Source organism: Cololabis saira, chromosome 20 (assembly GCF_033807715.1).
Source record: "Cololabis saira isolate AMF1-May2022 chromosome 20, fColSai1.1, whole genome shotgun sequence".
NCBI lineage: Eukaryota > Metazoa > Chordata > Actinopteri > Beloniformes > Belonidae > Cololabis > Cololabis saira.
This window is the reverse complement of record NC_084606.1, coordinates 20,276,131-20,303,852: the sequence shown is the minus strand read 5'-3', so window position 1 is coordinate 20,303,852 and position 27,722 is coordinate 20,276,131. Positions and strand designations below refer to the sequence as shown.

General features: G+C 39.1%; 1 protein-coding gene and 1 non-coding gene across 2 annotated transcripts; one reads left to right on the top strand and one right to left on the bottom strand.

Moving 5' to 3' along the window:
• The first annotated feature begins 188 nt into the window (after positions 1-188).
• LOC133420609 (adipose secreted signaling protein) lies at positions 189-27,722 on the top strand. The gene is made up of 6 exons (XM_061710343.1): positions 189-425; positions 2,574-2,676; positions 8,593-8,732; positions 17,446-17,584; positions 19,665-19,790; positions 25,807-27,722. Exons 2-6 carry the CDS (start codon positions 2,658-2,660, stop codon positions 25,905-25,907), a joined length of 525 nt encoding a protein of 174 aa, XP_061566327.1. The 5' UTR covers positions 189-425; positions 2,574-2,657; the 3' UTR covers positions 25,908-27,722.
• Positions 23,009-23,079, bottom strand: trnag-gcc (transfer RNA glycine (anticodon GCC)). Its single transcript has one exon. It is a non-coding gene; the product is annotated as a tRNA-Gly (tRNA).

Genomic DNA, 27,722 nt, shown 5'->3' with positions numbered 1-27,722 from the left:
TAATACAATTTTATGCCGCCATGGTCTTTTTTTGTGTCGCTTACCCTGGATGTTAGCGCATCCAGTAATTGGAGCAAACCACCGCTTGACGGCGCTATGTCTCAACAACTGCTTTGAGTTTGACGGTGACTTGATTTGAACAGTTGTCCGGGATGTTGATTTATTGACAGGCTTACTGTTTAGCAACATGGGAAAGGCGTGTTGCAGATTTCTGTGAATGTGCAAAGCATTTCATGTAATTATTATCAGGAATCTGTAATAAAAACAACAAACTGCGACGAGGCAGTGTTGTACCACGTGACTGAAGGCGGAAATCCTCGGACGGAGCAGGCGTGGGGATTGTAGTCACAATATTAAACACTAACACAGAAACGCGTGTTTCCCTTTGGGTCTCTCCAGACATCAGAGGCAGCGAACAGACTGAGGTAAGTTAAGCTTTACGGAAAAGACAAATAAATACCGAATTGGACTGTTTGTGGTTAGTGGAAACTTTTTAAGGAATCATTTCGGTGCTACATTAGCTAGTATTATTATTATTAGTAGTAGTAGTATTGGCTAGTATTCTTATTTTACCGTGAAATAATGTCATGTTTGTTTTAAAAACGTTATATGTTTGGCTTCTGCACAATAAAATATGCATGTTCAGTATTACTCTGGCTGTTCTTGCTGTATTCTGAAGGCACCATTCATTTACATTCAGTAAAAAGTAACATGCCATGTTTGGAGTTTTAAAATGAAAGACAAGTGTTTACGTTATTTATTACACGTTAGTAATCACAGTAAAAAGTATGTTTTGCTTCACTGAATGCTTGCCTGCCTCATATCATCATTATTGGTATTATTCTTTTTTATATTTTATAGGTCATTCATCTTTTTCTCCCATCAGGACAGTTTATGTTATTCTTCACGACTACCAATCAATTATTTTGAGTGCTTGAACTTCTAAATTTAAAATAATCTCAGTTTGAGTCCAGTAGATTTCAGCAACAGATCTCAGAGTATAAACAAATGTACTGCAATCCAAGTATCTGAGGGCATATTAATAGCTTAACAATAAAGCCAGGCAGAGCAAGAAACACATTCACAATTGTTCACACCAGGACGTCCCCTCTGAGAGAGGAAAACTGTGTGCATTGTGTGAAAGTGCAGTGGGTCGAACAAAGAAACTCTTAAAGCTGTTGGCTGTTTAGCATAGGCTTATATTTGATTGTGTAATAATCTTCACATTAACTTTGGTTTTTATCCTCCTTGTTTTGTTAATTTCCTTTTAACTAACATTGATTGCAGTCCATTGCAGTGGTGGACAGTACTATAAATATTCAACTCAGAGATATATGTGTGCATATTTGAATATCCTCAGTGGGATTTTAATCAGTGACACATTCAGTGATGCTTTAAAGTGGATCATCCTCTGATTTTTCGGGTTGTCTGCGGATTTGACACTGTTTTCTGTGTCATGGCATTACCGGTACTCGTCATCATTTTCACCTTGTCCAAATTAGGACCAGATTACTTTTGTTGAACTTGAAGAAAAAAGAAATGTGTCTCAGATCAGGCCTTATGACACAAAGTGAGATACAGCATGAATTATATTAATCCATGGCTGATTTGATTATAAGTCATAAAGCATTTTTGGTGCAAAGCTGGTATAGGTTTTACAGTTACCATTCATCAAACAGCAGAGCTGTGTGGACATCACATTACAGATCATCTTTCTTTGTTGAGAACACTCATAAAGTTAGTCAAAACCCTTTCAGTTCTTCTCTAGAAATATGAAATTGTTGTTTCTTAGTTCTAGTTTGATGGAAAGATAACTTGTGATCTTTTTTTTTCCTCTTTTTTAAGGGTTTATAAAACAAAAATACAACAATGGAAGCCCAAAAGAAATCAAGATTAGTTCAGAGCTAGATCCCTGGCTTTAAACCATTCAAGCTTTTCACAAAGCATTATATTATATTTGGCGTGCTTCTGGACTAAAAGCATTAGTTGCTACAGTATCTCCTTCGCACAATATAAATTCCTGCAAATAAAACTACTCTATTTGAGTGTTGGGTTGATAGATTTAGCACGTCTTTATTGATTGTTTATTTTGTTGTTTTGCATTCATGTCATTCCCATTATGTATTTAATTTGTGGCTAAAATTACACTTGTTACAGTGTGTTTGAATATAGTGCATATTTTCCGTTGCTCTGTTCAGAAGAAGGTGTGGGATGAACATTCTCCATCTGTGGAAAGCCCACCAACAGCAGCGTCAGCCCTCAGCTAATCCTCTTATTCTGTTTTGTTGTTTTTCTTTAATTGAAGTCTCTGTAGGCAGTCTGTGCTACTCTTCTGGCTTGATTTGTACATCACAGCTGTGCTCTCAGATGAGATACAATACAACATGGGGTTGTGGGTTAAAACAAAAATGGGCAAAAAAAAATCCCCCTGTTTTACTTCCTATATAGAGCCATTCCCTTTAACCTCTTTTCAAATGCTTAGATGCCGATCCAATTATTTCCTCCTGTTTCAGCTGCCCACTCTATGTATTGCTCAAGGCCTCTCTTTTATTATATCCTAACTGGTTTTGCAGGGTTGCTCTAAGGTCAGACCGCTGAGATGACAAGGCTGTGACAGTGGGCGTCCAAGTGTGACTGTACCGGACTGATTCACAGACATGGCCACGGCTAAGAAGAGTGAGTATATATAGCGTATTTTTTGTCCTTGTATATTTTATTAAAGAATCACTGTCATTTATATTATAAACGACAAGTTTTCTGAAAATAAAAAAAAATTCGGCAGCTTTTTAGGCCGTCTGCCTAAAAAGCTTCACACAACAGACGATATGGATCAATGTAGTCATCCCTCAGTTTAGCCCTTGCACTAAGTTGACTTGTCTCAGTGTATTTATTTGGCAATTTACTTAAAAAATGAGTGTCTCTGCAAAAATAAATACACAAATATGTTTTAAAGGAGGTGAAGAAGGTATTGAGAACAGCCCAGCTTGGTGAACCACAGGAAACTGGCTTGCAGGTGCACATAGTACAAACATTACTCAGGATACATCTGAGCCCTTTTACCCAGCTGGGAAGTTAACAGAGTTTTTGAAGCTCTGAACTTTCATGTTTTGAAGGCCCATTGGGCTCCATCTTTGTCTCATATTTAGTTTTTCATTGAACTGACTTACTGTTGTAGGTGGGAAAATGAAGTCCAAATTATTAAGAAGATTAATCTATCATCCAGTTGGAAGAGGTAAATTTAAAATCAAATTCTGATTTACAATAATTTTTTCTTCTTTTTGATTGGTGAGTTTTAGGAAAAGGTTTATATGTTAGCATTGGGAAAATTATAGCAGATTTCTGTTTGGGAAAAAAACCCTAAACTTCCTCAGTAGCAAAACGGGTTCAGTGAGGGGGGAAAAGGAAGCAAAAAAAAAACCCAACCCAAAACAAAACACTGAAGCAAGGCCCACAAAGAAACAGCATGTGATCATGGGTATGACCATTAAGTCAAAAAAACCGAGTTAAGACCTATAACCTATTCCTAAGTGCTTTTCCTTCTCTTCTTTTGTTTGGGAGCATATATTTTAATCTCTGAACAACTACTAAGCCTAAAACTCTGTCTGGGGCAGCTTAGGTCTAAAAATATGTCATTCGGTGGTTAAGACTTGCGAGGTACTCTTACATCACAGCAGCAGCTCAAAGTAGAATTATCATGCTTCTTTTTATGCTTTCTGTTAACAGCAAATGGTCATCAGACGTTTTGTTCTGTTTTAGCTATGTCTGTATTGTTCTTTCGTCCCACCTGGGATATCTGACATTTCAGTCAGTCATTCCTTCCTTCCTTTGTTTTTCAAAACCAGATGTACTGACACGAGCTGGACCTTTTGATTAGTTTATTTAGATCCATGCTGAATACATAGATCTAAATGTTATGCAGCATTGCATGAACAGTGTACAGATATGAATGGTCTTGCTTATAGTACATGTATGTACCACACAGCTTCTAAATCTGTAGAAATTGCCATCTCTGTACTCACCGTGAACATCAAACACATGCTTTACAGTATCTGTGTCATTATAATGTGCTTACTGACTTTGAAAAAGATGAGTATTTCTTAGAATTCTGCACAGATGTATTAACTGAGCCTGCAAAAGAAAATAAACCCATTGGTGTCCAATTTGGCTGATCATATTTCAGAACAGATGGGCTTAAAATCATCCAATCAGGACAACTTCATCTCAGGACAAAGTGAAGTCTTCTGTGTGTAGACTCAGACCAGAGGTGCAGACAGTGAGAGAGAACAGGGTGCTATAAAATCTTCCTAATAAGGCCGGTGGTGGTTTTGATCATAAGCCAATCAATCCGCACCTCTGTAATAGAAACAGACTTTTAAAGCTCCCACTGGTTGTCAATGTTAGTGTAAATATATATCGAAAACCAATTTTATACATTTTTCTATGTTAAGAAGTGAAACACCACACAAAATGGTGCTAAATGGTTCTCATGAAATAGTGGTTTTATGTACATTTCTTATGAAGCATTTTTTTTTAATGGTGGATATCTTAATTCAGCATAGGCACTTTTTAAATTCTTGATAAGTGTTTAATATAAATGAAGGCAGAGTCAGATAAGAAAACTAATTTTATGATGAACTAGCCTAAATCTTGTCATCATTTTATCTGGATTTGGGGGAGATTTGGGAGATTGCCCAGTCCATGATTTCAGGAATAATAGATTATGTTTCATAATCGTTTACTTCCTGATTATTTTGCTCTAGCTGCCGGAGGGATATTATTAATATTTTAGGCAGTCCCTGTGTTTCTTTTCCTCGGTATCAAGAGCTTCTGATACTAAAGATTTCACATTTTTAGGTTCCTTTTGTACCAAGATTCTGCACATATGGAACATGATGTAACTCCCAAACTCATTATTGTGACCCAGATTGCTTCGAGCAAGGATTTCTAATCTCTAATATGAGCCTGAATAAAAGCCTGGAATAGGCCCCACGTGGGACAGGAACTTCTGTAGTTTATATAACACACTTACATAGGTCACTTCATGGGTGTATGTTTGTGATTTTATTCTGTGTGAATTATGTATCATTGTACAAATATAGACTAGAAATGTATTTTTGATTGAAACCACAACACATGTGTAATTTACTTACGTGTTGTCATTATTTAGTCATAAAAGTCTTCGTTTTTACCTTCAGTTATTATTAGCACATTATTTATTAAAGGGGACATTATGAAAAAATAGTTTATCTGTGCTTGACAGCATATATTTGGTTGTGTGAAGTGACTGCTGACTAAAAAATCTCCTATCCATCCATTTGTTACAGGGAATTAGTAGGTCGCAGACCCAGCTCAGAACAGAATTACCCAGCCTCCCTGTCTTTATTTCTAACCTATGAGCTCTTCCCAAGATCATTTTCAGAACATGCTGCATTTGCTCTCTCTTAGAAAGGGGAAGTTTAAACTCTTTAAGTTCTTTTTCTTTGCTACAAAAAAGCTAATTCTATTTAGCATTCACATTATAATCTAATTTCTTTCTGAAATAAAGTTATTTCAGAAAGAAATTAGATTATAATGCTCTACCAAAACTAGGAAATTCGGCTTCTGCTTAAAGTTCTTTACTTATCTTCTCCCCAATCTGTATTTGGATGCCTCATTTTCCAAGTTGTTATTAAATGTGTCATTAAGCACATTTGCATGTGCAAGCTCAGTGAAAAGTTGCCGATATAAGCAGAGGTTTTTAGTGGTTTCCTCTTAAAACTTTGACGAATCACATGGGACTGGACTAACCGGGAAGCTCCGCGTTTATTGAGCTTAAACCTTATGAAGGGATGCAACATGATTTTTAACAGCCAACTGGCTGTTATGTTACTTCAGCTTTTCTATCTGATGTACAATGTTTTCCCAGTTCAAGCCAATTTAATGCAGAACCTGTCACTAAATTGTGCTTGAAATAGAGATCACTGCCACTTGTCTGTGGCTGAATTGACCTATTGGTAAGAGCTTTCCCTTGAATACAGATGAAGCAATCGCTCTTGAGTATCAGTTGCGCAGGAACTGGAACTTGGGCATCTGTATTTTTCAAATCTGCAGAAAAACACTCTCATGAACTCTCATCTGTTTTATGGTGTACACATGGGGTACTTGTAGTACTGATTCTAGGTATCCCAAGAGGATGGGCAATGGAGTTCATTTAATTCTATTTCCTGAGTCCAATCAAAACAGAGTTAAGTGTCTTCTCTGGATTAAGGTGCCAACTTAATGCCCACAAGGTCAACAAGGATATACCTATATTTGTTTTAAGGTAAATTAAAGAGAAAATGCTTCTCACTCCTCTAACATTACCTAAAGTTATTTAATCACAATTATTTCTTTTTGTAGCCACACAACCTTTGTCTCGTTGAAGTTGGCTATATAGCATTTTTCACACGGGCAGGTGCCCTTATAAAACTTTAACCAACAGTGGCGATGGATTGTCTGAGTTGGCAACAGTAACTTAAGTGAGGCGGGACTTCCCGATAGGTGAATTGCAGATGCAGGAGAGGAGGCACATATTTGAGTCAAGTGGGTGTCATCAGTTTAATGAGGTTAAGTTCAGTTCAGTTTTATTTATATAGAGCCAAATCATAATTTACAAGGTTCAAGGGCAAACAAAAAAAGAACCACCTAAACTATTGCAGTTCTCAGTGAGTACAAGCTGTAGATATCACTTCTTCTTATCTCAGCTAACGATGGGTGTTACCCAGGGATCTGTTCATATTATATAATTATTGCACTTAATTGAAATGTTGCCATGGCTAAATTGCCCTTTTTCAATGATGATGTGGTCATATGGTGCTGTTTTTTACATGTCATCAGGCTTACTGTCCACTACAATAATCTTTTGATACTATCCAGGATTCTTTGTTTGATTTAAAACTATATAATGATGAAAAGATGAAAAGAAGAAGAAACGTGTGATGCATTCAAATGGAACGTCAAAGGTCCTAAATCTTCAGTCAGATTTATTACTATCATCACATCAAGGACTCTTGGATGAAGTAGGTACTCGGCCTTAAAACAAAGAAAAATGTAAATTTAACATTTTTTGTGTGTTTTTTTTTTTTTGGCTTTTCTTATATTGATCAGCTATTGAAAAAAGTCGTTTTTATTGTCCTTTAGAGTCAAGTTTGTGTTTCCTTCAAGTCAAACAGGAGACTTAGCAGTAGTTACAGTCCATCATGAAGCACTGAGGATACTCAGAAACCTTTAAAACCTTTCTGGACCACTGCACATTTAAGGCTTGAGGCATGAGCTTCTTTTTCCTCATCACTCAACTACCGTGTTTGCATTTTCAAGACCTTTCTTGTTCTTCTTGTCTTATCCGCGGAGCAGTATCCTTCGAAAAAGTAGAGAAGCTATTGATTTCCCTAGAAAAAATATATTTTTTGTAATCTACCCCTAAAGCTCACACCCAATTTGCACTGAAAAATTAGATAAATGTATTGCTGACCCTGCTTTCAGCTGCAATATCCCTGAAATTTCTCATGGATGCCAGTCCAGGAAATGAAAATCAATTTTCTATTTAGATTAGTGTAAAGTGAGCTAGCGACTAGTTTTCTAAGCTGAAAGACCAAATCCAGATCCATTTGGTCAAAAAAGCCTGTAAAACTCAGCACTAACTAGGAAGTTAAAGTCACTGCTCAACGGACACATGTGACCTATTTGATAAGATGTTAAATCAACGTTTGTGGCTGCAAAACAAAACTTAATGGGTACTCTTTGAAAAAAAAATTATCAAGAATAACTGGCAGTGATAATGTAATATTTAACTAAAAATGATGTTTCTGTGAAATAAACTGTTAAAACTCAAACCCAGCAACAGCTCTAGTCTGCAGAGTTTACATGGAGAAATATCTTTCCAATTCAACCCCACAGATAAGTTGCAGTTCTTCTTTAAAAGGAAACCTCTTATAAATACATGTTTAATAAATATTTGACAGGTTGTTTATGCATATTATTTGCAATGTTTGTCTTTCCTCTTATGTCGTTACGACAACCTTCAGATCACGTAGCACTGGGAAAATAATAGTCCAGTGTCACATTCAAAGCATTGGAGCATAGAGATGAGCAAACTGTTTGTTGTCTTGGAATTAGTTTTGGAATGGAATTAGAGGGGTGGGTTTATTGGGAGGACATTCGATTTTCCATTATCTCACACTTGGAAAGAGCCTGGACTGGAGAACAATCAATACAAATGTCACAGTGTCACAGCAGAGCTCTAAAAACATGTTTATCTTGTAAGGTTAAACTTCTTTAACCCTTGATTGTGACTCTATAAGATCCCACTGAGAATGAAACATGGGAGTCTGTGAGGTGATGTTCCTCTTTGCTCTGAGGCTGGGGATAGCTGGTAACAGCCATCAGATGCATCCACAGTGATGCAGAGGAATAAGAACGTCAACATCTAACTATTCAATGACATTCTGTCTGCTTGGTTACTTGATCACAAGGTCACAACCTGCTGTTTTAGTTTGTCTTTTGGCCCTTTAAAGGGAATCCACATGACTGTACATCCCAGATCTTCAACCCTTTTTTTGTTTTGTTTTTTTGCAGCTTGCACAAAGGCAGGAGGCGTTCACTTCTCCCAGGAACCCCCCTCTGCTGGAGCCTCATCCCACGTTCATTTTGATGAGAAGCTGCATGATTCCGTTGTCATGGTGACACCAGAAGATGATGGCAACTTCATGGTTAAGGTGCCTTATACCTTTATAGTAGTCTGAAAGATTGGACAGTTACAGTTGATTAAGGACATGTCATTTAATTTACCCTGATGTTCATTTCATTTATCACTGGTTTACCGTCATTTTTCATATTGGCATGACACAAAGGTGGGGTTCTTGTCATTGGGACACATTCTGTTCAAAATTCAGCTCCTGTGACTCCCATTCATTAGTTTCACAAAAGGGGAATCTGCGTGCAGGAAAGGCTGGAAGTACCTTCTTCTATCCTGTCATTCAGACCTTTAAATGTTTCATGGAAACCACCATAGCTGGCCTGATCAGCCACAATATTAAAACTGCTGATGGCTAAAATATATGCTCACCTGTCCTCCAAACTCCACATATACCAATCAGATGGTATCCAATGAGATATCTCTGGGAAGCCTGCCCAATCCACATTTCAGGAAACCCTCAGATTTTGTGTGTCTGCTGGCTGACTGGACAGAGCTCTTTGGTAGCATGGAGAGTGCATGTACATGATAAGACCTTTGATCATAATGTTATGGCTGAGCGGTGTAAATGTTTGACTAACTGATTCAGTGCAGTGCACACGCACCATGTGCAACAGAAAAGCAACATAGATGCTTCTAGGTTGAATACCGGTACCTTTTAATGCTGCCCATTTGCTGAATCTGCTGCATCAGTACACAACAGGGCTGCAGATTTGGTCAGGGAACTGGAATGACCTGCAGTACTAGTGTTTTTACAGTCTCCCAGTGTGAGTGGCAGTGTGATGCTCTGCATTAATGAACTCTGAGGCTTGAATCTTGAAATGGAGATGATATTTTTCTTGCATTGATGGTCTGTATTGAAATGTATTGTTTTCGGTGCGTCTACAAGCAGACTGATGAACGGTTTAACATGGTGTGTGAATGCGACTGTGTGTTTTGTGTATGCCTGCTGTCTGTTTTCAAAGCAGCGTGAATAACCTTCAGGGGTTATTCACACTTTTCAGTGCTAGAAATGAAGCATATGTTGTATTTACATAATAAGCTGACAACAATATGTCAGTTTTACTTGCATAGTGGAAAACTTTGAAAGGCACCTACAGTATTTATTTATTTATGATAATAGTTATTGTTTTCCCAAACTCAAAAAAAGTGCGTTGTGATTTGTTCCAGTCTTTCATTCAGACTCTGTGTGCTTCATTGATACCAGATAAACTTTTTACAGTAAGAACATACATTTAACATATATCCAGTAAGTTCTTTGAATGGTATGTTTGGGAGAGGTTGGGAGATAATTTTGAACCCGTGGTGGGTTACTTCCCTCAGTTCCCATCCGAATGGATGTTTGTGCAACCAGGAGAAGCTTAAAGGGTTTTTATCACAGATAATCTCTTCGGTTGGCTTTGAAAGCTCAGAACAGCGACATTAGACTTCCCATTTGTCTTTGCTGTCAGCTGTTAAACCCTTTGCTCACGCACATCAGGAGCTAAAGACAAAAAACCCTATAATTTACTGATAGTCACCTTGTGTCGTTACATCTGAACGTTGTTGGTCATTCATGGTCAGGCATTAGTTGAACAGATAATCATCTTACTAATAGTTTTAATAATGAAAAATGTTCCATCTTAATTCTCAGTTAATAACAAGTTCCTTTATTTTTTAAGGAATAGTGTTTGCACAGCTCTTAAATACTTTCTTTTCTTATAAGTAGATGTCAGTGCTTCTTTGGTAGTTTGATTTATTTATAAACTCCTTCACCCTCACATTTATTCCCAGAAAGGAAGATTTTCTTCCCGAGCTTAAAAGTGTCATGTCAAAAAGTGTCTGTATTGTTCTTTCCTCAGGCGGTGCAGCACACATTGACCTGTTTGCTGTCAGACACCTTTCTCCTTCATTCTTGTGCGTTTGGGCCACACTTGTTCAGTGATGCTTGTGTGCACCACATTCGTTTCGTACCACGCCGCTCTCTACGGCGAAGAAAGAGTACTTGCTGATCCCTCTTCCTCAATAAAAATAAAGCTATAATCTTCTGCAGAAGCTTCAGGGACCATAAAATGGTATTTCAGATGGTGGAATTACAAACTTTGATTATCTCCATTTGTTAAAATCCAATTTGTGTAACTGCTGACTCATGGGCAGTTGAGTATGATTATGTTGAGTGTGATATTTTGCTGTGAAATTTGGTACAAAAATTTGTGTCTCCCTTTAGTAGTAATGGATTGCTATTGAATACGCTTTATTATCAGGTTGATGTGACAATATTATTCTTTTTTAAACTCATTCCTTTCTCCTTTAGCTTAATCTTTACTTTGTGTTTAGAGATGCTTAGCAGATTGAACCTGACATATCTTGTAAATTAAAGTGATTATAATGGTAAATGTCATAAAGCCACACTTCAACGTGTGAATATGTGGCTGAATTCATCAATGTGTTAGGTGTTAGGTTGACCGGCAGCTTTTCCTTTTGAGGCACCAGACCAAGAACACCTTAAACAAGAAGCAGCTCATGTCCCAAGCTGACTCTTTGGGATAAGACATGTACACAGACCGGCGGCTTTATTTACCTTGGCTTGGATTTGTTTTGAAGCTTTGATACATGATATGAACGACGCCACAAGGAGCTGATGCTCCAGAATGTTTTTTTAAATGAGATTTACTGACTCCTGCCTGCAAGGTAGAACACAACACAAGACTTCCTCTATCAGTATTAGTCACTGAAGTGTATTTGTTCCTATTTTCTCAACTCTCTTACTCCTTATTACATTTCTTTTGAACAATTGCAGCTTGGATGTGACCTTTTGAGAAGATCTGACAACTTCAAACGGGGATGTTAATCATCTTCTGGTGTATAAAATATACCAAAATCACAAAGCCTCTGCAAATGTTGGCAGAAATTCACATCTAGATGTATAGATGGATGTCCATGACGGATGAATGGACTTCAAACTTTGGTTTCTATGGTCCCAGTTGCAGATCAGCCTGTTTGTGTGAGTGCGTGTTCCTCAGAGCTCTTTAAGCATCCTTGAAAATGCCCGGCATGGCGGCGTGCAGGGGTGTGTGTACTGGGGGAGGGTTGATGTTGCTATGGAAACAGCAGCCAGGGGTTGCTGATCCTTGCAGACAGACCAGAGATGTGGTGGGAGTATGTGGGATGATAATAGTATGCATAGGACATCTGAGTGAATCTCACTGTTGCTAAAGATAAGTTAAATTGCGTATCTCTATTTTTTGCTGGCGAGTTTGTGGTTTAGCAGAAATAACAGGATATTGCTGTACACTCACTGTTTGTGAGTAGAGTCGTAAAGGGGATGGAAGTGACCCGTCAGTGCAGCAGGGGTTGGCCAAAGAGGTTTGTTTTAAATTCAAAACCTTTCGACACAGGACAGTAACATTTTGATCATTTGCCACTTGTAAAGCATACGATTGAGAGCAGCTTTACAGATAATCAGTAGATTCACACATTGACGAACTCCAATTACAGTACATTACTGAAACTAAACAGATTAAGGATTCATGAGTGATGTGGATGTGTGCTTACCAGTGGGGAAACAGGGCTTTAAGATGAGGAAAGCCTGACAGAACTGCACGAGTCAGTCAACAAATGATGCTTGTAGTGATAAAGCTCAAAAACAACCTAAATGAGCATTTCCTATTTGTTTGCAACCAGATGATCAATATAATGGAACCCACTGGAGACAAAGAGACAGATATTTAAACTGTGGTCATCATATTTTTATTGTTATAAAAATGCTGTATAATATAATGGCAGTTTTACTATTGTTAGTAGGAGATAAGTAATTTTAGAGCTATTGATTGCCAGGACCTTGAGATAAATGGCTCCATGATAAATGACTTATATAAGAATTGGAGACCTCCAGTCCCAGATAGCTAGAGCTGTGCAATTAATTATTGTAATAAGTTAAATCTCACATTTACAAAAACAATATAATCAAGATTTAAATGATTATTTTGGCACTTGCTGTATTGTGTCTTGTTTTCTGAATGGCACACAGGTGTAGACTCCACCGGGGAGTAATATCAAATCCACACTGATGTTTTTAGACAAATATATATATATATATATATATATATATATATATATATATATATATATATATATATATATATATATATATATATATATATATTATTATATATATATAATAGATTTGTAAGGGCTATTTGGGCAGCTCTACTCGTATTTGCTTTGTATTCATTTATTTATTTGAAATCTAAACCTGAAGTTTACCGCTTCAAAAGTCGGTATATAATTATATGAACCACAATGTCTGTATAACATGCGCCAGCAGAAGTGATAAAACAATCGACCTCTGTTATGGAAATGTAAAAAACGCATATAAGGCACACAATAAACCTCCCCTCAGCACTGCAGCCCATAATGTTGTTCACCAGATCCCTGCTTTTACCGCACTAAACTGCCCACAGAGGCTCTGGTTAAAAAGCTGGTGAAAAATGGGGACGATGATGTGGCTGAGGAACTGCAGCGCTGTTTTGAAAGTACAGACTGGGAGGTGTTAACACGGGAAGCAGCCTTGAGGAGGCGTCTTGCTTTATCACCTTCTGTGAAGAGATGATTATTGCTGCAAAATTTGTTCAAGTATTCTCCAACAATAAACCTTGGATTACAAAAGCCCGGAAAAAAAACTGCATGGAAAGAAAATAGCATTCAAATCAGGAAACATAAATGAGTCAAAACAGACTAAATAAAGAAATAAAAGCAGCAAAGAGAAACTACAAGGAGAGAGTAGAGAAACCCTTTTAGGAAGGCAAAGCAAGAGACGCCTGGGGTGGTGTTAACACTGGCTGGCCTTCTCAATAATAGCTCAACGCTGCAGACTGCTCCCATCAAAACGGCAGGACATCTCAATCAGTTCTTTTGTGGATTTAACCAGTCACCTCTAGGTTCCCCACCAAAACAATCCCAGAGCTGCAGCCAGAAGAGGTTGAGGTTGGGGCGCTTCTACGGGAGGACAATGCAGGGCAGGATACCTAAGAAGGAATCTGGAGGATGACAGGGAAAGGGTAATTTTTGATTATTTTGTTTAGGTTATGTATATCTTTAATTTCCTAGAGGTACCACTGGACTGTATTGTTATTTGTTACTGGTATTAGGTACCAACTTTGGATTGTATAACAAGAAATATGTAAAGAGAGAAGGGATGTGGGGTGGGTTAAAACTGTTAAGTCAGAACTAGATGTGAAATGTCCTTTATTGTAATATTCTGTTTGTAAATGAAAAAACAATAAAGATATTGTTAAAAAAAGAAGAGGTTGAACTCATGCTGAAAAGGACCAAACCCAACAAAGCGCCAGGACCTGATCAGACCTCCGGTCAGCTGCTGAAGTCCTGCTGCAGCCAACTGGCACATGTCATCTGCCACCTGTTGAATTGCTCCCTGTCGCAGCTGAGTAAAATAAATTCATTTTTTTTAGATTTGTAATTTACGGCGATGCTTAAAGATTGAAAATCCACATTCACTTGAATCTGCATAATTATGGCCCAGCACCGCATGGGACAAGGTGACTATGCCTGATGTTAAAAGTGTACAGTCTTCCCAAAACAGAATTTTCTTTGGTTGCCTGGAAGTGGTTTGTTTTTTGTAATGTATGGCGTTGCACAAACGCCGTTGTCTGTAGTTGTAAATAGTCCACCGACCATTTTATTTCAGTGCCATAAATAGGTGGTAGAAGGTTGTGGTACTCATTGTGATTTGCACAAGACAGTAGTGTCCTTAAAATATGTAAACAACACCAGTAAGATTATTTTCCAGCAGTATCCCATGTAAGAAGAAGTGGTGGAAAGACGGCTGTGGTGGTGTTTCACACCAGTAAAATTATTGTGCCATTTTGCATTTGTAAAGCCTGTGTTTAGCCACAAGCTTAATATAATCAAATCAACCCTGGACTTCTTCCTCTTTTGGCTTTTTTCACCTTTACGAGTCGTCAAGCTCAGATAAAAGAAGCATCGTGATCGTGTCCTCTGTCTCTTCCACTCTCACACCAACTAGCTGCATTTCCTCTTTGAATATCATCCATAAATCCCCTCTTTGGTCTTCCTGTTTGCTGCCGGCCCGGTAGCTCCATCGTCAGCATCTGTCTGCCAATGTACCATTGTCCTTCCTCCGCACACGTCGAAACCATCTTAATCTGGCCTCTAAAACAGCTGAGCTGTGCCTCTGTGCTCACTCTTAATCCTGTCCATCCTTCTGTCTTTTCATCAGTGCCAGAATCTCTAAACCAGATAAAACGGCTGGTATCAACACCAACTTATGGAGCTTTCCTTTAACTGCTGCTACTCTCTTGTGACACCCTGCATGCCCTCCCCTCCTCACCTCTTTTCCACACTTTCCATTGGTCTGAACAGTTGACCCCAGGTACTTAAGCTCCTGCACCATCTCCACCTCTACTCCTTGTAACCTTCCCCTCATTAACAACTGCAGCTCATTACTCTTATTTACAGTGAATAGAAATAGCCTGCATGTGATGGACAAATGCACAGGCTAAAAATGTAGTTGGGTTTGCATTAAAGCACATTTTTGAACCGTGATTATGCTCAAATAGTTTTTTTTTAGCTACATTTAAATATTCTGTTATGGGCTAATCTACAATTCAGCTAATTTCCATTAATTTCCATATATTTTCAGTAATTGCCATGGCACTTTAAACTTTGACAGTTTCCTGACTTATGCAACTGTAAATTCCCTGCACAATATAAATCTTGTTCTTTTCCATTAATATTTCTTCTTTATTTATTTATTTATTTGGTTAGGGTGCCATTCAGATTCTGTACTTATTTCAGCTGCATGTGAAATGACAGAAGGAAAGGTTATTTCTCTGCTGTGGGGCTTACAGCTCCCCTGCAGAGGTGAGGAAAGAAATGCAGGACTTTGTGAGCTTGTGCCGTCCTCTGTGTTCTCTGCAACGCGGCCGTGGTGTTTCCAACACATTGCTACAATTAACACTTTGCAGATAAAGTTGCAACAATGGGGAAACATTTTAAGTGAATCTTAAACTTGCAAACACAAGGAGAAGAAAAATTGGCTTAGAGGGGATGTCAGCAGAATATAAAGATATTTTCTTTCTTTTGGACAAAATTAATTAGATACGGATCCATTATATAAGTACTGTATTTCCAGCAGTGAAACTCAATGAGTGCATGATCTCACAAGTGAATATTTATAAGCCAGTACCTTCTTGGCGTCTCAATAAATTTGCTTTGTTTCCTTCTAATGATACTTTAAATATAAGCTTCTCTAGTCTTCCCAGTCACTAGTGGTAGTGTTGGCCCTTTTAATGGTGATTTTTGATTTGCAGTCTATGAATACCAATACCATACAACAGTTAATCCCCAGCATTGACCCAGATGACCTTTATTAGACCGTTCACAGACCGTACATGCCTGGGACTGCACTTACAGAAAGATGATTGTCTTTCTCTGCTGTGCTCCTGCTTCGCTTGTTCTTCTCCAGGTGTCGTGAGGAGCCTGTTCTCTGCAGGTCGCTGTAACTGGGGCTGTGCAGGGATGAAGCTGCTGCATGCTGTTTTACCTGGAGGGGCTTTACGCATTATCTTGTTATTGCCTTAATTTCCCTCTCTCTGTCTCTTTTTATCCCCTCTGTGAGGATTTCCTCGCTCCTTGCTGAGATGATTCCTGCTCATGAATTTTTCTCTTTGCTAAACATATTGCAAGAATAATGAAGGGGACATTTAATCTTCCTGATAAAGTTTCATCTTCCAGGATATCAGTCTGTATCCTCTGTACTCTGTGACTTGGCTGATGAATGGACTGATGAAGGGAACAAGCTGAAGCATGTTATTTTTTTATTATTTTTTATATTTTATTTTATATTTTATATTTATATATTTTTTAAGTTTTATGTGGCGTTAGAGTCTCTACTTCTTCAGCTTCAGCCCTCCATGCACCTTGAAGTAACTTTACTTGTGCCAGAAGTTTTTACTCCACCGAGATTAAAGCAGAATATGTTGCATTCAGCATGAAAGGGCGTTACGTTTGTAAACCATCCACCATAAAAACTCCTTCAGATCTCACAAGGTAGACTTTTTAAATTATAAAGGGACAGACCAGAAGAAATAAGGCAATTCTCAGAATTGAGAATATTGGAGTCATATAAAATATTTGTGGACTGTTTCAAAATAAAAGTAAGTTATCCAAAAGGTTGATTGAATATATCTTTTTGCAGCTCTGTGCTAAATATCTCAGATGCTCTGTGAGACATAGCATGTTGTTTTTCATGCTCTTTACTTCTGTGGATCTCAGTTTGGGTGTCTGAGCTCTTAGATTTCTATACTGTTGATGAACATGTCATATGAATGAGATCAGTTCACGTGGTGTTACCATTACAGGAAGATTTTGGAGTTGAGTAAAACACAGAATGTTTTTAATTCCTGTCAGAGGAGGTGGGGATTAAGATCACCAGAGTATTAACTAATCATCTCAATTAGATGACTCCCTCAAAGAGAAATGTGTGTTGCTTATTTAAAAAAAAAAAAAAAAAAAAAAAGGTTTTCCATTTGTGGACTTTTTTTTTTAATAGACTCTCATTGTGCAATAAGAGGTGAAGCCAAAGCCTTGTGGCCTTTCTGTAAATGTGGTCCAGTTTGATCTGGGAGGGTGAAAAACAACATGTTGTTTTCTCTTTCTGATCTCGGAGGTGATGCATCTCCCTTAAATCATTGAAATATCTGTCCCTGTCTTAGGTCGGCTTCTTGAAGACCCAGCACCGCTATGAAATACTGTTCACACTTCCGGACATCCCAGCTCTGGGAAAAGATGTGTGCCGAGCGCCGGTGCCCAGTCCGCACCTGCGAATCACTGACATCACTCCAGCAGCAGAGGGTGGGTTCACACGCAACTGAGAGACGGAAAACTACAAAAAATAATCGTCAGTTGAGAATAAAATGATAAAAGTCCAAATGTGTCATAATTCCAAATCCCCCGATTTAAAGCCTAGTCTTTAATTCAGATATGATAATCTGTCCGACATTTTATGCTATATATCACTTTTAAAGGTGGTGTTGCATTACTTTGGAAGCTCCCCTGATGTAATGCTGCTAATTTAATTTCTGCGGCCACCGAATGGGCACTGAGCAGTGAAACGTATCTTGCAGCTTTATACAACTAGAGCTGCTTAGAGGAGCAGGAAAATGTGTCCAGCCAGTTGTGGAGACTCTGCTCCTGTTTGACCGTCTGTGGCTGATTTCATTAAAAATGCTTTTGAATGCAGATGCACCGTGGAAACACCTGACGTTGAAGGCAATGTTGCAAGTAATTAACTGTCAATTCAATTCACCTGATTTGTATATCGCCAATTCAAGGTAATGGTCAACTCCAGGCATTTTACACATCTTAGTCAGATGTTACTATTAATTACAGTAAGCACTGTAGAGGGAAACATATGTACTGTATAGCAACACTAAAAGTGTCCTTTTGGCCATTGATGATCATTCTACGGCCTTATTCCAGTGCTTTTGTCTGAAAAAATACATATAAATTGAACTGCTGATATCCTGTCTGCAGTTTTCTTCTCGACTCAGCGTCCAACAGGAGTTTTGTGCTCAAGACGCAAACCTCATGACAGCTTTGTAAAACCTGATAGCTGTCATCAGAGTATGGTCTGGACTCGGTGCCGTATGTAACAATATTATCCAGTTATTATGATAAATGAGACTAATCTGATTTTATCGGATCTTGTCTGATCTAATAACCTAATCTAATCTAATCTTTCTAATGTGAGAGGGTAAATTCTCCCCATTTCCAGTGATTTTAAGCCACATTACATAACAGAAACATACATTTTTGACGCAGGTCTCCTTTATTTGTACTATGTTTAGGTGTTGGTGCTGTAATATTGCCTCAATAAAAAAAAAAAAAACATACTCAATGTTCAGATCAAATAAAAATACACCCATGTACTTCAACATTAAAACCATTTTTTTTAATATTGTGTCATTACAGTGTAGTCGTGGTGGGGGTTTACTATGAGTAGGATCTGTGGATTTTGGACACATGGTCATCTTCTTTGGGCTTCAGCAATGTTACGAGTAGAAGGGGGTTCGGATCAAAGTTTTCCAAGAGAATTATGCATTTTGCTTGGCAATGATAAATATTATTCACTTCACCTGTCAGTGGTTTTAATGTTTTATGGTCTAACTAACCTGTTGTGTCCATATTGCAAACATGGACCACAGATTTAATTCATTATTTACATTCCCTTTACCTAAGCTTTGATATCAGGCTTTAATGAGGTTGATTATCTTGTTAATAACATAATGCAGCAATCTTTTACTGTGCTATACATGTAGTATTTTCTTATGGTGTTGTGTATTTCAGTAAGCAATGTTAGCTTTAGAGTACTACAGAAACAGTTCAAATAACATTAGTGCAGCAAAATAGTCCGCATTAATGCATTAGTCTTTAATTCTTTTACCTGTTATTCACCTACTGGTGCTGAACCCCAAACATCAGACTCCTGTGGAAGTTAAAACACGCTTTTGATAGATTTGTTACTGGAAACTTAAGTGTGTCTCCAGCACTAATGCTAAAGGTGAAATGGGCTAAAGGTGATCCTCTAATGTCTCTGGGAGCTGCGCCCACTACATGCCTGTAACTAAAGGCGGTTACTGACCTTCAGTTTCAGCTCACTGTCACACCTTTTTATATTACTCTGTCGATTGCTGTGCACAGACCTCAGCTGATGTGAACAGGTGTTCTGCAGCGTTCGATTAATTTTGTTTGCTTATCAGTCAGCTGTGTTGACATTTTGTTCCCCTTCAGCTGCACGATTGTTTGCATGGAATTACTCTGATACATATTGAGAAAACAAAAGCTCACGCAGAAAGACAAAGAAAAATTGTGTGCATGGCTTAAGAGAGGAAACTCAATCGGTCTTGTTGTTTGTGTTTCTCTGTGTTTCCAGGAGGCCTGAAGATAACGTGCGAGTATCTGGCCCTGCAGGAGGGAGTTCTGTGTGAGGAAGTTCTGTTACTGAGCGAGACCAACGACGACGTCTGTGTAAGAGTCAAAGTTCATGCCAGAGTCATGGGTGAGTTCAGGAAGTCGAGAGATGATCATCTTTCTGCATTTCCTGTAGAAATGCTTGATACTGCAGTTTACGGATGACCTTTTTTTGACACTTGGTGAATTGAGTAATATGTTATATTTTGCAGAAGTTCCACGTCAGTCTCTTCCTCAGCATTTAAAGTTGCTTATTTTTTTCTCAAACATATTTTTATTGATTTTTCCCACAAAAACAGATGCACATACAAAGACATGGCAGAACTGTGAGAACTGCATCCAAGCCCCCATTTTAGCCCTCCCACCCCCATATACCCCAACATATCCCAACAAGTCAGGTTGCACATCAAAGGTAAATATAACAATAGACGGTCATCATTCCTGGAGCAGTAAAAAAAAAAAAGAAAGCAGTAGCTGGAAGTCAGGTTTCAGTTCAAGGAGAGTAACAAAGTGAGCAGTAGAAAATACACATGAAGGGAAGGAAACTTATCTCCAAACATATACTAAATAAATAATATATTTAAAAAAGGAAACGGCAATAATGAAAACATTAAGGGGATTTAAGTAGGGATGGTGTCACTGATCTGAAAATTGGTGTTCCAGACCTTATAAAATTTCTCTTTAAAGTTATGGATGGAATAGTATATTTTTTCCAGATTTAGGCAGGACATAATATCCATCACCCACTGAGCGTGGGTGGGCGGAGCAGCATCCTTCCACCTCAACAGAATTGCCCGTCTGGAAAGCAGGGAAGCAAATGACAAAGTTGGACGTTTAGCCAGGCTCAGTCGTGCATCAGCCTCCCCTGGTACCAAAGAGAGCAAAGGGTTGGGCTCTCTGTCCAAACCAACAATGAGGGATAAAGTCTGGAAGACTTCCCTCCAGAACGTCTCCAGACTGGGACATGTCCAGAACATGTGGATAAGAGAAGCCTCCTCTGTCTTACATTTGTCACAACATGGATCTACACCTGGGTAAAAACTGGATAATTTCATCTTGGATATGTGAGTTCTGTGAACCACTTTAAATTGTAGCAAAGAGTGACGGGCACAGAGAGATGTGCCATTTATTCATGTTTCAAAGTTTATTTAGACGGGACAATGCATATTAATTAACACTACATTAAGCAGTGTAAATACACCGGGTTTTAGCAGAAATGCTAGTTTCCACCCGCAGTCCCCACAAACAACCAGACACACCCACACCTACGGGCAATTTAGAATGATCAATTTACCTAGCATGCATGTTTTTGGACTGTGGGAGGAAACCGGAGTACCCGGAGGAAACCGGGGATACCATGCAAACTCCACACAGAAAGGTCCTGCTGGGCCTGGGAGTTGAACCAGGAACCTTCTTGCTGTGAGGCAACAGTGCTAACCACTAAGCCACCGTGCTATTAACTTAAAGGCTGTCACCCATGTGTCTTCTGATACAAACAAATTCAGATCCTGCTCCCACGCCGACTTTTATTAAGGGGGCTTGCCTTACAGAGAGCAATTTACTGTAAATAACCGATATTAACCCTTTATGTGATGGTTGTAAACAGAGAAACGAGTCAACGATATTCAAATCTGGTCCCACAGGAAAATTTGGTATTCGGCATCGAAGAAAGTCCCTTACCTGTAAATATCTGAAAAAATGTGAGTTTGGGAGATTCACATTTTTGGAAAGTTGTTCAAATGATAGAAATATGTTATCAATAAAGAAATCTTTAAAGCGACAGACACCTAGACTTTGCCATTCTTGAAAAAAAAATGTCTTAGTAGGGAAGGTTGGAAGAGATGATTAGCTACAAAAGAAGAAAGCAAGAAGGCCAAAATGTCTCCTGAACTGAGTCCACACTCTCAGTGTGTGCCGTACCACAGGGTTATCTGTAGGTATAGTTCAAGTGAAAGGGAGTGAGGAACCAAGAAGTGCAGGAAAGTTGCTTATTTTTAAAATGTATGAATACCTTTGTTAGATTTTTTTTCAGGAACTTTGACACTTTCAGAAACATACTGAATCCAAGATTTTGATGAAATTGTGTTTTTTTTTTTATAGTTGTGTCATTGCAAAAGTTTGTGGTTATCATTTTAACTTCATCATTAAAAAATGACACCAAAAGTTGAAATCGTATTTCAACAGTGACTATTGCTCCCGTCAGTTTTTAAAACGATCTTAAAAATACTAAAAACTGTATTCAACGAGCTGTTTGGCATTTTGAAGCCTCTATTATCTCCTGCTTTTAAGCTGAGATCTGAACTTGCTGGAGTTTAACTGGTCCGCTTCTGCCCCCTGCTGGTGGTGTGACCCTTAACCACTTTTACAACGTTTTGTCAACATTTTATTTGACAATATTTTAACAGATCCCCCAACAGTTGCATTTGTTTCATTCATGGCAGTATAAACACTGGCATGAGATAATAAATAATTTATAGATTCAGTATATCTTCATCATAGTTTCATCAGATGGCTCCCAGCAGCAGGGTTATTAGGAACAAAGCTGCTCTTTGTCACAGCGCTCTTGTTTCTCTGGGTTCTGCAGTGCAAGTGCGTAATAAATATCTATCATTGCAAATTAACTTAGTGCTAGCAAATCTGAATTAGATTTTTGGTATTTGTGTCAGCAGATGGAGAATTAGGTAAAGGGGGCATATGGGTTTTTCCATCTGTGCTTGCGTACGAAGAGTTGTGTGTGTGTGTGTGTGTGTGTGTGTGTGTGTGTGTGTGTGTGTGTGTGTGTGTGTGTGTGTGTGTGTGTGTGTGTGTGTGTGTGTGTGTGTGTGTGTGTGTGTGTGTGTGTGTGTGTGTGTGTGTGTGTGTGTGTGTGTGTGTGTGTGTGTGTGTGTGTGTGTGTGTGTGTGAGATGATGGCTTTGTTGTTCAGGGGTTTTATTCAGTCTTTAATTCTGGTAGTTTTGCTTGAACATCTGTCCAGATGTTTGTGTAATTGAGGCCTGGATGAAAACCGTTTCAATGGATTAAACTGCTCCTCCACCCATTCCTCCCATTAGATAAGAGCTTGAACAAAATATGATATTGTGTTGCGGTTGAACCTTCAGTCATACTTTAAATGCCATAAAAGTCGTGATTATTGCTACGTTTGGTATAATGATAAAAGATAAATGAATACAGAAATTGATACAGGATACTTTATTGTAGCTTTAGCAAATGAAAGTGTAACTTCTGAAAAATAAATTGACATCAGAAGTTATCAAGTCAAAAGTGTAATCAAGATGTTCAAAAGGTGAGGAGAAAATAAAGTAGTTGCATTGGCCGGGAATCGAACCCGGGCCTCCCGCGTGGCAGGCGAGAATTCTACCACTGAACCACCAATGCAATGCTGAAAACCTCTGGGAAACATCGTGTTTTTAAACTGACATACAAAAATCAAGGAAGCCTCTGTAGTGCTTTGTGGCTACGTTCAGGAAAGATTTACAGCATTTGTGCAGACTTTCAGGGAGGGGGTTTGACCGGGACCGCCTCAGCATGAAAATGCAAAGGAAAGCGGGGGAGGGGTGAAGCAGAGCCGCTCAGTTCTCCACAGACCGCATTATAGCCTCAAAGCCTGACTGTCCTGCGTTTAATAACAACTGGGGGGTTAACTCTTCGACATCAGACCCTGCTCCACTCAAAAGTGGGTTTTGCAGAATTCTGCGGAATCTGTTTCATGAACCAGAACGTCTTATCAGATAGGAGAAAACTTGGACCTCAAAATGGAAATTTTGTCCGACCAGTTTTCATTTTTGTTCTTCACATAGGGCTGTTTTGTAGAATTTTATGTCAAAAACAAAGTGCGCTAAGACATTAACTACCAGTGGTACATTTAATCATCCTGTTTAGTCGCTAAGAAACTCAAATCAGTAATATCACAGCCCAAATAACAAATAGTCTTATTTTGAGAGAGTTCGATGGTCTTATGTCAATTCAGGGAACCTCATAGGGACTTCAAATAAAAAATTAAAGCTGCAAGCAGCGATGAACGGGCCCTCGCACTCACGGTCACCGCCCCCCATAAGCATATCAGAAATGACACTACCCACGACTCTGTATGTCAAACGATTCAAAAGTTATAGCAGAAAATAGGGACAACCAATCAGAAGAAGGGGCGGGGCTAATTCAGGCCAATGAAGCTCAAGGACTCAATACCGATTCAGGTGACACCACCCACGACTCTCTATGTCAAACCATTCAAAAGTTATAGCAGAAAATAGGGACAACCAATCAGAAGAAGGGGCGGGGCTAATTCAGGCCAATGAAGCTCAAGGACTCAATACAGCGTCCGATGACACCACCCACGACTCTATGTGAAACCATTCAAAAGTTATAACAGAAAATAGGAAGAACCAATCAGAAGAAGGGGCGGGGCTAATTCAGGCCAATGAAGCTCAAGTACGCAATACAGAGTCCAATGACACCACCCACAACTCTCTATGTCAAACCATTCAAAAGTTATGGCAGATAAAAGTATTCTAGGGGGCGCTGTTGAGCCATTTTGCCACGCCCATTAATGCAAACCATGAAATATCAAATTTATCGCCAGGCCTGCCTTGCATGCCAAATTTGGTGCCTTTTGGGGAACTATCAAATATGGACCAATCAGATGAAGGGTGGGCGCGCTTTTTGGCGTCTAGCATCGACACGGTAACCCTTTTGAAAGAGAAAAGTAATGCGTGGTGTCGGAGGATGGAGACGCACATTTTGATGTATAACACATTTGGGGGCTCGTTACGGCTCGGGCCGCATTAACTGCCGAAGGAATGGCATGAATTTCGCCAAAATGACACGATTAATTCAAAATGGCCGACATCTTGTTCGGTTTCGGGCATGACTCCAAGAGGCTTTTCTTTAAGTTGTGTACTGATACAGATGTGTACCGATTTTCGTGCATGTACGTCAAACCGTATCGTGGGGCTTGAGGCACAAAGTTTCCCGGGGGGCGCTGTTGAGCCATTTTGCCACGCCCATTAATGCAAACCATAAAATATCAAATTTTTCGCCAGGCCTGGTATGCGTGCAAAATTTGGTGACTTTTTGGGCACGTTTAGGGGGGCAAAAAGGCCCTCAGAAGAAAAAAGAAAAAAAAATTCCTACAGATACAATAGGGCCTTCGCACTGAAGGTGCTCGGGCCCTAATAATCAGTGTGCAGCGCTCAAATGTTGTGTCTTGTGTTAGGATTTCATGAAAATTGTTAAAAGCTCAAAGCATTTTCCAACACTGGTGGGCTTTCTCTTTATATTCAAAGTAACGTTGTATGCAGTAAGACACAGAGCCACCTCCTGGTGTTACTGGTAGACTGGAAGTTGAGTACAATATACATACCATTGTTGAGAGGAGACATTGGGGGAGAAACAGATGTTTAGCATTGGGGGGGTTTATCTGCCACCTGGGGTGGCACCCCAGGTGAGAGAAATAACAAAGGAGATAGAACTGACACCTTTTGGGGGTCTTTTACCGTTTTCCCTCCACCAATGAAATTCACTTGCAAAGAACACCCCGTTTAGATTATAAAGTCAACTGGACTCATGAAAACGTCGTGCATTTCTCTCCGACCCACCGTGGTCTAGAGAAGTGTTACCATCCGGCCGGAAAAACCTTGTGCTTGACATGATTAAAAGTTGTATTAACCTGTGACTCTTTCCACTAGTTTTATTTTGGAACACCAGACAAAAGAACACGTATCTTTCACTTGAATAATATATATCTGCTGCATGTAGAGCTGCACTTGATCTGAAACCAATTTTTCTATAACCCACTGACTACAGCAGGGGTAGGGAACCCTGGTCCTAGAGAGCCGTAGTCCTGCATGTTTTGGATATCTCCTTGCATCAACACACCTGATTCTAATTAATGATCGTCACCAGCTTCTCATTCAGTTCTGCACAAGTGTGTTAGTGACACAGTCCTTTGTATCAGGGTGTAAAGAAGCAGGGGAACATCTAACATGCAGGACTGCGGCTCTCTAGGTCCAGGGTTCCCTACTCTTGGACTACAGCAATTTCAGAATTTTCAAATATGTCTTCAATGAGTAAAAAGTTGTCCTTTTCATCCCTCCTTCTCTCCAGATCGCCACCACGGTACACCCATGCTGCTGGAGGGCGTCCGCTGCATCGGCACGGAGCTGGAGTACGACTCCGAGCAGAGCGACTGGCAGGGCTTCGACTGAAGACCCCAAGTCTCTGCTGCTCACTGCAAACACGTCCTCAAATTTACATCTGCTATGTCAAAGATGTGCACCTACCAAAATACATGCACTGACCCGTGTTTTCACATAGAAAAATAAGTAGAAGCTTTCAACCTGTTATACTGCAGACAGGTGATCAGCTTAGGTGCCGTGTGCAGCATTTCAGCCAGCACAGTGAGACTTCCCAGTTTTACAAGTTCAATGTTGGACCTCTGAAAGATTTAAGATGGTTACAGTTTAGGTAATTCTTCTTTTTGTAATTCCTCAAACCGTTGTGTCCATGCTGTTATTGCTCTGTGATTTCATTACCAAACCACTAGAGGGCAGCAGCACTCTAACTCAACCCAGCCTTATCCCTGTCACACTGCTTCTGGTGCAGCCGGTCTCTCTCTTCCCAAATATAGGTTTAGTTGTACAAGAAGGCTTGTTTATCCATTAAATATACCCTAAAGAAATAACACGGTACTATTTGCGCATATTTTTAAGAAAAATCTGCATTGTTAAAAAATACAGAGTTGAACTGAGTTGCATTGAGAATGCGTTACCCCTGTTTAGCCACTAGGGGGCACTGCAAGCCATTTTATAAACTATCGTATGTTCATGTCCCAACTTCTATTCTCTGTTTTCTGTAAACTGTTTTCCATCTTCAGTCCTTGTTATTAAATGCATTTAAGAAGCTAGGACAGACATTCTTGTTGTAATAACTCTAAGTTCAACCTGCTCTTTTTATTACTGCTTCAGTGATTTTGTACTTTCTTGAAGCTTTTCAATAGGTTTGGGTGACAAGTGCATTTACAGCTGCATTAAGGGGGGAACTTTGACAATAAATATCGAAACTGTACTGAATATAGATGAATTAATCATGAATGAAAGTTTGAATCTGCAAAAAAAGGACATTTTGTTGTTCAAGAAGTTTTACATGTCTTTGATTTACATGTAGTGCTCGTCACTTAGTTAAACTTTGTTTTGTATTTTCTGATTGCTTATTCACCAACGTATCTATCAAATTAGCATTTTATTATTTTATTAGTGTCAAAACTCTTATTTACTTCAAGGGAGCCTGCTCCAGTCAGCTGTACAATATTTGAATAAGGTTTAGTTTCGCTTGAATTCATGAAGCCTTCTGAGACACCCATGTGACACAAGTGCCTTTCATTTCACTGTCCACTCTCTTCACTTCTTCTTAGCCGAAGAGGAGTGAAGTATTGAGCTGTGCAAGTTCAAACACTGGTAACTAAAAAGGTCTGGGATCAGAAATGCAACAATCTGAATATTGCTGCCTTTACAGTCCGGCATCATACTGTTTCCAGTGTTAAATCCCCCCCAAGTCCTCCTGCTTGTCCCGGTGTGTTCAGTTCTCTGTTTATTTTGCAGATCAGAGGGAAAGGCACAATCACTTCGTCTGCTTTCAGCTCTGGTTGTTTCCATCACTGCTTCTAGTTTAAGTGCCATTATCTGGCCCCAGGGCCGTCTCATTTACAAACTTTAGAACATTTCCTTCTTGTAAGTCTGCATCGGTACTTAATTGTGCTACGTTTTGTCATCGAATACATTCAGCCTTAAAGGAAACAAATTGTGTGGATTTTCTTTTCTTATTAGACCACAGGCTGTCTGTGTAGAATAAATTAAATAGATTTCACTGCTGTTTATTTCTGCAAGGTCAAAGTAATATCTTAGTGTAAAATGGGAGCTCTGTAGTTTAGTATTTCATGAATGTAGCTTTTATTTGTTGCTATCTGCTCCCTGTTGGTGTGATTTGTATTTTTCATGTCAAAAATGAATAAACCAGTAAATGTG